The sequence below is a fragment of the Phalaenopsis equestris genome, unplaced genomic scaffold (assembly GCF_001263595.1).
Source record: "Phalaenopsis equestris unplaced genomic scaffold, ASM126359v1 Scaffold000105, whole genome shotgun sequence".
Classification (NCBI taxonomy): domain Eukaryota; kingdom Viridiplantae; phylum Streptophyta; class Magnoliopsida; order Asparagales; family Orchidaceae; genus Phalaenopsis; species Phalaenopsis equestris.
Window position 1 is genome coordinate 875,851 of NW_018164547.1, and position 10,747 is coordinate 886,597.

General features: G+C 36.5%; 2 protein-coding genes across 2 annotated transcripts in view; one reads left to right on the top strand and one right to left on the bottom strand.

Annotated features, from left to right (window-relative positions):
- The first annotated feature begins 999 nt into the window (after positions 1-999).
- Positions 1,000-2,485, top strand: LOC110020610. Its single transcript, XM_020718765.1, has one exon. It carries the CDS (start codon positions 1,446-1,448, stop codon positions 2,112-2,114), a length of 669 nt encoding a protein of 222 aa, XP_020574424.1. The 5' UTR covers positions 1,000-1,445; the 3' UTR covers positions 2,115-2,485.
- A 107-nt stretch (positions 2,486-2,592) lies between these two features.
- Positions 2,593-10,747, bottom strand: part of LOC110020611 (uncharacterized protein At5g41620-like) — a 20,875-nt gene continuing 12,720 nt past the window's right edge. Inside the window, 2 exon segments of the mRNA XM_020718766.1 lie at positions 2,593-3,806; positions 3,808-4,619. Of these exon segments, the coding sequence (XP_020574425.1) occupies positions 3,218-3,806; positions 3,808-4,619 (1,401 nt within the window). The 3' untranslated portion in view covers positions 2,593-3,217.

The window sequence follows — 10,747 nt, forward strand, 5'->3', positions numbered from 1 at the left end:
ATAATACCCGTCGATCATTTCGACGATTACAAAAAAAAAAAAAAACTCTTTCTGTCTCCTCATCCTCTTTTTCTATCTCTCTCTACCCGAGAGCTTCAAACCGAAGCATGCTAGAAGAAGAACCTGAAAAACTACTAATGTCCAAGAGGAAGCCTGAGAAACAAAATCTCGAGAGTGTTAACAAGAGAAGTTTGCATGTCTATTTATTAATTCTTTCATGCTATTAGTCTCATTAAGAAATTAATCAAAAAATTAATAATTTCATTTTCTCTTCTGCAGCAAATCATAGAAAGCAAATCATAGAAGAGAAATCATAGAAGAGATTAAGAACAATTAATTTAACAATTAATTTCAAGTATCAAATCTAATTTGTTATCAAACATGAGAAAATGCTAATTTGAAGAGTGGACCGGTTTCCATATTCACAACACAAATGATGTTCCATAAACTTAGATTGGATACCATTATCTCATATATATATTTATAATTTAAACTTAGATTGGATACCATTATCTCATATATATATATATATATAATTGTACTAGAACAAAAGAGTTCAAGGCTGCGCCCTCCAATTAAACAAATAAATAGCTATACATTCACAGTTAGCCTACACATCTAATAATTTCTCAAGATCATAAGGGACTATACATCTGAAACATGAGTAAAAACCATGCATAATAGGGCTTTGAACTATCCATTAAATGCATACAAAAAATTACCATTCATCCTTCTATGGATTTCCACATGATGTTTTTCTGTTGCTTATTAATGTTTCACACGTGTAACCTTTAATCTTCTAACAAACTTGCAACAGTTCTCAATATTATACAGAATCAACAATCTCCTCATTTCACCTAAACTTTCATAATTTACAGCACTTTGGTGCTCTAAACATACTGCATGCAAATTTGTATTTCATTTTTAAGAAGTGATAGAAGTGCTATTTTTTTGCCATATTATAATTTTGAGTGCTGGGTGTAAATATGAAAATTTAGGTTTGAGAAATGTAACTACATAAGAATTGTGTGCTGCGTAAATGCCCCTAAAATTTAAAATTGTTTACAAAAAGGGACTTGAACATTGGGGTCCATGACATCTGTCATCACGGCAAGGTATCCAATAAAGAGAACACCAAACCAAGAAAACCAGCTATGGTGGTCTTCTCATGGCTGCTTTTGCCGTCCTTTTCTTTTCTTTTTCACAATCACTTTGAACTCTAAACAACTTTTCTTAGCGCCCACTCTTCCAAACCCTCTAAAATATCTCTCAAAATGGAGGGGCATCTCAAGTTGGGACTTCTATAAATACCCTTCAGTATATCCAACACCAGCTCCATGTCTCTTGCTGCTTGATAATACGCATCCACAATCCATCTCTTCAGTCCAGATCCAAAGTTCTGGTAACCAAACAGATCTCGGCATTTGCTCATTCTTGCGAGTTTAATGGCAGAGAATTTTGATTCTCAGCTTGTGAGTCCTCTTCCTTCCTCCATTCCCTGCTGGGTACTGTCCAACCACCGAGCTTCTAGGATGAGAGGCAAGGCTTCAGCCATCATGAAGCAGACGTTCTCCTTCATAGCGACCATGGCAAAGGTGAAGTCCATCATAGCGACGAGCCGAAGCAGCGCCATTAAGGCCAGGCTCCTCATCTTTGGGCTCCTGCGCAACAAAAAACTTCTGATGAGTGCAATAAACCATAGGATACATGCTCTTATGAGACAGGAGAAAGGAAAGCATACCCAGAATGAAGAGGACTACAGCAAGGCAATTGTGCTTTACAATAATGCAGCGGAGGAGGAGGCTTTGAATGCGAGACACATGGAAATTTTGGAGCAGAGGGAAATTGAAGATGAAGACGATGACTATCCGGACCTTCGTCACTCACTCTTTGATTTGGAAGATGAAGATGATGATGATGATGAGCTGATGAATGGAACTGGATCTGTCATAGATCTAGTAAGGAATTTGAGGGAGGATGGCAAGGAGTTCAGACTTGAAGATGAGATTGACCTTGTTGCTGATGTGTTCATCAGAAGGTTCCACAGGCAGATGAAGATACAGAAGCAGGAGTCTTTCAAAAGGTACAGGGAGATGCTAGAAAGAAGTCTCTAATAATATGTACTCCTGAATGCCATCATTTGAGAAGTTATATTGCATTGACACAATTCATATGATGGAGTGCATAGTTCTGCTACTAATGCTTGTAGATCTAGCATGAACATCATCATTATCATCACTTAGCTGCCTCCAGTCTTTTTTTCCTTTGAAAGTTTAAAAAATTCAAGGGAAGGAACCAGCTGTAGATCGTTTCAATTAGTATGCAGAAATTAAAAAAAATAAAATAAAATGATAGAATAAGAATTTCATGATGATTTAATAGTTTTTCCAGAGTGATGCATGATGGACTGTCAGTGTATGTTCCCATCAGCATTACTTGTTATCATGTATGTATGTTTTAAGAAAGGTTCTTTTATTTTTCATCTCACAATTTGTGTAATCATCTGTCATCTCAATGCAATAATCTTTGTAGTTCGTATATCATCAAGCATTAAATTACTTTCAAGTCATGCTTTATGAAACTATGACTAGTGATGGCTCAGTTCAAAAATTATAATAATGGTTAAAGTTAAGTTTGAGGGAATGCAATTTTTGGTAATGATGGTTCTAAAAATGCAATAGGGAAAGCATTTTATTTCTAAAGCTGTCATGGTATTACAATTGTTTTTTTTTCTTCAAGTAGGATAATAATTTTCTTACGGCTAATATGTTTTAACTAATGCAAGAAGTCTAGATTACTTGCAAAACTAATCCCTTCTTACATTTACATGTTTTGGGAACACAAAATATTCATTTTTATCAGCAAAAACATAAATAGCCATCATAGCCATGCACCAAGCAAACATCAAAACAGAACTCGAATAAAACTATGTTGAGTGGAGTGGCTAAAACCACAAAAGTTCTATACAAGATATTTTTACCTAGTCCAACAAAAAACAAAAGATCATGACCTCACAAGGCAGAGAGAAACGTCACAAGGCAGAGAGAAACGAGAATAGCTTAATGACCTCAGCTTTGAGACAGAACAACAGCACAAATATTGTGAAGCTTGCAATTACCCAGAATGAATTGTTGGGAGGTAGTATCATTAAAGAAGAAAACTGTCAAAATAATCCCTACTTTTTTTCGGTGTTCATTTTTATTAAAGCTTCCAGAATTCATTTCTGATCTCGTTCTAGCTTCTTGACCAAATCAGCAACCTTTAATCCTTCACAAAGTCGTTCCTCTGAATCATGGAAACCTTTCAGCCTCCCCTGTTGCTGGTTTGTGCTTCTGCTCCATTGCCGGCATGGACCTCTCATGCCTGGAGGCAGATTAATCCTCGAACCAGCTAATAGGCGATCTCTTAGCTCCTTCACAGAAATGTATCTCTCAGCATCCTCATCTATGCTAGCATTGCTCTTAGAGAGCCTTCCTTGCCGCCAATCACGAGAAAAAACTAGAGAGTTCTTTCTGGAGCTTTCTTCTTTCACATCCCCATTGCTCTTAAATTCCTTATCACTATTTTCACTTCCACCCTCATTACTTTCTTCAAAACTTCTGCCAAAGACAGTGGAACCAGTAGCATAACTCCAATTAAAACTTCTGCTTTTGCTGTCCATGTTGAGCTCTATTGAGTGGAGATCGCAATCCTCTGAAAGTTCCCCGGTACTTTCTTTTTCTTCATCCTCTACTGTTTCATCAACCTTGCTTGGACAAACTGTTCTTTCTTCCTCATGCTCCAAATCTCTTGCAGGAGCATCACGTCTTGCTTGGACAAACTGTTCTTTCTTCCTCATGCTCCGAATCTCTTGCAGGAGCATCACGTCCTTTTCCAACACCACTTCCCATTCCATTGGTTAGGAATGCTTCAAGCTCGTTCCTTAATTGATTAACGGCAGCATTCTTCTCCTCAAATTGATGCTTAGCTTCGGACAGGTTCATCTGCACCCAGTCCTCACGCCACTCATCTGCAAGCTGAAGCATCTCCCTTTCCTTCTCTAAATTTTCTAGGACGTTAGTTGAATCCCTTTTCATTTCTTCAACTTCTGCCTTCTCCCCACCAATCCCCTTTGCAAGCTCATCACAAACATGTTCTAATATCTCTCTTGATCTCCTCTCACTTGCAAGTTCATTACCTGCCTGTAGTAAAGAAGCCCTCGTCTCAGCCAACTCCATTGCAAGCTTTTCATTCAGTCTCTTCACTCTTCTACTTAGCTTTTTCTCAGACTGGAGTTCCTTCATGATGGATTGTAAAGAAAGGCTGAACCGTTCTCGTTCCTTGTTCTTAAACATTTGGATTTCAAAAACAAGTTTCTCCTTCAAGCAGTTAAGTTCGCTGCATATAGATCTCTGTTCTTGGAAAAGTTGATCGACATTAAAAATGGCCTGCTCTACTTCAGTACGAATAGCTGAAAAAACAGTGAATGGCAAGTTATGCTGCTCAGCTGGTTCCCAGAAGCGGCTAAGAATTTTGAGTAGTTCTTTTGATGTTAATAGAGCATTTCTCAGATCTTTTAGATGCCCTTTGGCTGACATAAGCGACTCCCCTGGTATGAAGCTTTGAGAATGAAACTCACCCTGCAAGTCAAGAAGGCATGAGGTTTTACAAAATAAAATCACCAGGATATAAATTAAGAAGAACATAGAAATTTGGTCAGAAAGATGGATACACCCGAGCTTTTGCAAGAGAAAATTAACAATAATTAGAATTTAAATAAGATATAAAATTTTGAACTATAACAAGGGGCACTTCTTTCCTGTTGGTTCATAGCTGGATGGTGAATGTACGAGCAAGAATGGGAAAAAGAAATATTTACTTATTGCTGCCTCTAGAAAGTTGGCTCTCTCCCTCTAGTCAAATAATCCGGCCAAGAACAATTGTACAATGTTTCAAGCAGCATTCTCAAACCACAATCCACCTCCTAGTCATAAAATAACTCTTCCTACCTGTGTGCCTTGGGGAGCCAGCCAAAAATATAATTTTAAGAGAAATATAATTCATCAATAACCAGGGACTATGATCAAAGGCCACCATTTGCACACTCTATAGAACAACTAAATCATTGACAAGTTGATGCAATATAAATTTACAGAGATGATTTGTTGATTAGATGACTTATAACGTAAGACATGTTAGGACTCTAGGGTTCCTAATACAGGCCTATTATGAGATGTAGAATATCATAAAAAGCGAACGCAAAAATTCAAAGGAAACTTTCAATCTTCAATAATTATTTGTTGATTTCACTGAAAACACAAAAAGTTGAAATCTACGCACTTGATGAAAATTGGATTGTATCAAATTTGAATGAAATTAATCACACGATAAATCCATAACAAATTTTAAGGGATAAAAAGACTTCACTTAAAGAAAAAAGAAAAACATGCCTAACACTTGTTCAAAAAGATAACTGTAAATCAAATGCAAATTTTAATACAATAAATGGCAAATTCAAACTTCACCAAAAGACTCTGGAGTACTGAAGGGCAGAAGTCGATTGGATTTCAATGGCTTGGGGAGGAAGAATGGAAAAAACAGAGAAACAATTGAGGAATAAGATATTGAATATATATTAAAATTTCTGCAGATCCTTGTCTTGAGAAAGTCGAGCTCTTCTTTCCTCACAGGCTCTACCCAGCATTGTTTGAAAAAAGTCCTCACATGTGTCCATGACTCTAACTAACAGCAAAAAGAAAACCAATAAAATCATAACAACGATCCTTCCCTCTAACAGACTTTCAAAAATTAAAAAGTGACCCCTATTTTATACACCCATAAAACAACAAGCTTTTTATGATTCCCTAAGAAATAATCCTTTACTTTGCCGATGAATGATGAGCTCATAGTATTCATTCATAGCTTACTAACATGCTAGTCCCATTGTCAAAGGACATCATATTGGACATATTAATTCTATTCCTCCATTGAAAATTAACCTTGTCCTTAAGGTTAAAGTCCGAGTTCACCGTTCGGCAGTCTTCAAAATTGATCCACATGACATAATTAGTGGGCAGGACAAACCATTAGATGAGAAGTAATCATTGTGAACTGATCTTTTACAGTATTAGCCTTGAACTGATAATTGCAGTTGGTAGAATAAAAACTTGGTTTAACCAAGCATCATGCAATTTCGTATTTTCAATAAAAGGTTTATAAAGGGAGAAGTAGAAGACAGAATGGCTTTGGGAATGTTGTGGAAGTTGAAGTTTATAAGTCATAGGTCTGAACAATATGTTCAAACACCAAAACTAGGCTAAAATAATGATGAGTTAGTTTAGAGAAGTGATAATCACGCATTGATATTTGTCTGCAAGCCTGTAATTAACAAAAGTTAGTCAAACTAATGCCAAGCTAGAGGTCTTGCTATTACTTGTAAGCCAATAGTTTCATATGTTATTGTGACCAAATGGAGTGCTCGAAGATATTGTTAAAAAGGGTCACGGTGTTGCAACAACCATTGGCAGAGTCCATGGAAGATGAATGACCAATGTTCCATATAGCGCCCAAAAGTTAGACGTGCTTATAAACAAGTGCAAAGTCTTATATGAGTATTCAGCCCCAAGAAGAAACTTAAGTCAAATTGTGTGGGTTCTCCATTACATGGCAATACAAATATTTAAAGCTTGTGCAGCACACTAAGCCTATGGTAGGGAGTTTTGTCTCCAACAATAAAGTCTCGAGCTCAATACCTAGCACATATGGGTATGCAAATGATTTAAAAATATTATTAAAGGCCTCGATTTGTCAGTTTGCTTTGACCATGGATTTTCGAGTATTGAGAAATATTGTAATGAAGAGTAGTACCCATTTACCAAAAAAAATTGGCCACTAAATTTCCATCCCTATCCAAAATTATCGTCTTGGGAATGATATGAAGTGGATAGACATCTTGGATATTTAGTCAATTTGTTAGGCTGTCAGAATGTTAGAGTTATCATTGGATGGTGGAAGGCGAATGATAAAATCCATGGTGATCTTGTCCCAAGCTGTAATGGAAATTGGTGGGGGTCTAGGAGATCGATTAGAGCAAACGGCTAATATTTTGTTGCTCGGTAAATTAGGCAATTTTTATAAACTCTTGAATGTAGTTTATAAGCCCATCTTGAATTGAATATGCTGAGAACTGATTAGGTTGGCTTCAATCAGCGACTAGAGTTTAAACAAAACTCTGAATAGATGTTATTTTCCATTTTAATGTTTCGGTAGGAATTGAAATTGGTGTGTTTATGAAATTCAAGAGTTGTGGAGAGGAATGTAGCACAAAAATAATGTTCAGGATACAAGAAAATATGCCTGCAACTTTGTTTATCGAACTTAGCTTTCAGTAAATGGAGAAGTCATGACCAAGCAGTTTAATAGAAATTATCATTGTTCCGGTGTTGAGATGACTTGGGTCATTAAATCAAGGATGTTTTCTGGTGTATACAAATACTAAATTTAAAGCCCAATAGATATTGATGACATTTATCATAATTTTGTTGGTGGCCAATTTCTCCCTAGCAAATCTGGAAGCTTGCTGCATTTGTGGACTTAATTTTTTCGTTGTATAACATTGATGGGATAGCAAGTTCACTTTTAGAAAACTGAAGGCGTGCTGGGCAAAGATAAACCATTTGAATGCATCCCATTGCAGCAAGGCAATCAATTATCCAGTGATATCAACAAAATTTTTTAACAATCAGTAGAAATCCGCCATATCCAAAAATCCATGTTGAGCATTTCTTTAATTCAGATTGGCACTAGAGAATGATAGTAATCTTGCTCGATGTGGGCAGGACGCCTTCCATGGACACTTCATGACCTAAGTATTAAATTGATGGTTGATCAAATTACAATTTTAATCTTTGTAGATGGAATAAATTGTCTTGTAGACAACTAAAAACCAGTTTTAGAAGTTCAAAGTGGTATGATTAGAAAACAACAACAACAACAACAACAACAACAAAGCTTTAATCCCACTACGTGGGGTCGGCAATGATTAGAAAACAATAAATAAAAAAATTGTAAAAAAGCAAAATTTAAAAATTATACTCATAATATTTTAAAAAGTTCCAAGTGCATTTTTGAAGCCCAATAGAATTACAGGGAACTCAAAATCATTGTTATGAGCATGAAATGCTGTATTTTGTAGGTCCAGGATTGCCAATAAATTTGATGATAACACAAGCGCATCTAATGTTGTGTATGCTGACATGACATGAAACTTGTCAAGCATTTTTGTTGAGTGTTGGAATAAAAAAAGACTTATAAAAATTGTTGGATTGATTTAGAGCGCAATAATGCACATAAAAGTGTCATGTATCATCTTTTTTTACCAAAAAAAATCGATAATGAGAAAGAGATTTGACAGAGTCGAATTAAGACAAGATTGTAGCATTTCCTCAACTAATGCTTGATTATTATTTTTTGAAAATGGGTGATATAAACGAACATGAATCAAAGAGGAATTAGGTTTGAGTGAATTTGATGGTCGTGGAGGCAATGTAAGGGCATAAATTAGGCTCAATGAATAAAAAAGTGTGGGTCACTAAAAAATGCTGTAAAAGAGGATAGTATACCGACAGTGCTATGATAGTGTTTGGATTAGCAAGTAAATTGACAACTAGGTGAAAGTAAGATGAAATTGATCCCTAGACAGACAATATGAAAAATTGGTTCAAATGAATTTGTTCAAGATGAAGACGCTTACGGTCTAGAAGCAAAACAAAAGAATCAAAATGAGGAAAACTTAAGAGTTGGAGAAAAATAATTGGTAATGATGTTACCCATTTAATGTAGTCATTGAACATCAAGAGCAATGTCCACGCCCTAAATTGGCAAGATGTAACAGTCTAGTTCAATTTACTTACCTAGAAGGTGGACTATTAGACCACAATATTTGCAGGTATATCTAACATTGTCACCATAAACTACAATGACTTGAAATGGAGAGGTTGGCATGATCAGTATATTCAACTTCGAATTAGTCACCTAGAAGGTTGAGTATTAGACTGCCATCATAAACTACAAGGAATTGAGATTGGGTGGTTGGCATGATGAGTAAACAGAGGAATTCAACCATTCATGAATAAAATTGCGGGTTGAACCACTATAAAATAAGACTTTGAATTTTGAAATTGTAAAGAGTTGCATCAATGTAAAAAGCATGTAGTGTGTTAGGTTGGGCTAGCGGAGTAATGGTCCTAAGTAATGAGTAATTCTTAATAATTGATTTGCATGGAAGAAATTTTTGGATCAAGCAAAAGAAAGAACATCTTGCTTATGTAATGTGTTTTCAATGAAACATTTCATCACAATTAAAACAAAAGACCGTATCATGTTTGTTTATAAATTTGAGCAGGGTCTAACTTTTTTATGGTTAACTAAGGTTTGGAAGACGGCTGTTTAGGAAGGCTTGGAATAAGTGGTTGTAGATAGATGGAAAAAAGGGATATTATTGGAGGAGCATGACGCTAAATAAGGGCGGACTTCTTGAAATGTATTTTTGAAAAGTTTAGCCAACTCAATAGCTTGATCAAAGGGACATTGAACAATGAATTCATACATCCTTCTGAACTACCAGTTGCAACCCTAACTCAAAACAACTTTGAAAAAAATACTTCATCAATACTCAATATATATATATATATATATATATATATAGACACACACGTGCGCAATGGCGTCGTCTTCCTTCCCGCTCGGCTCTGTTAGGGTTTCACCCGATGGCGAACCCTAGCAACTGTTATGGCTTTGTTGATTCCTCTTCGGCGTTTCGCGCTCGATTCCGTTCGTCTCCCCCGCTTCTTCTCCGGCTCATTAGACAAGGCTCGTCTCCCGTCTTCCTGTCTTGTGAGCTTTCTTGGCTCAACACTTCCAGGCTCTGCAGCTCCTCTGCGGCCCGTCTCTCGGGTATCGCCCGCGTGTTCTGCGGCTCTGACTCGCAGGTACAACTCGTGATTTCTCCAGCTTCTCTGCGCTCATCATGTCTCACAGCGTCCTCTCTTTTTTTGTTTCAGCTATTTCAACGCGATTTTTTCCCTCTTTTATCAGAGCTTCTTTCTTCTCTGAACGCCACACCTACCTTTGAGGATGATTTCAGACAAATCGTATGCAGCTGCCCTTGCGAGTGTCCACGCCTCAGGCACATCAAATTCGTCATCTTTCCCTCCTTCCTTTGAGTGAGCAAAGGACATTAAGAAACCTGGTAGGAAGAATAGAAAGTCTGTCATCTTTTTTACAGAAGCTGAAGGTATTCAACTTGATTCCTCCTGTCGTCTAAATTTGGTTGAGAAATTTTTATATGGTCATCCCAAAATGGAGCTCATTCGGAAAGAATTTGAACTTATGCACCTTGTTGGAGAATGAAAAATTGGACTATTAGAAGGGAGACACATTCTTATTTAAATTAGTAACGAAGAAGATTACATGCGCTTATTTGTTAGAAAGAATAATATGGATTGATAACAAAGCATGAAGATTCTGAAATGATCTGTGGATTTTGAACCACATACGGAACCACCAATCATTCTGGTTTAGATTCGTCTCCCTGGTCTAAAATTTCATTATTTTTCTAAAAAAGTATTGTACTTTATTGCCTCAGCTTACGGGAAGTCACTCAAGAAGAACATTTCTACTTTTAATATGTCACGTCATTCTGAATCCAGAGTCTTATTGAAAGAGACATCACTTCACCCGCTTCTGAGAAAATCTGGTTGGGCGTACA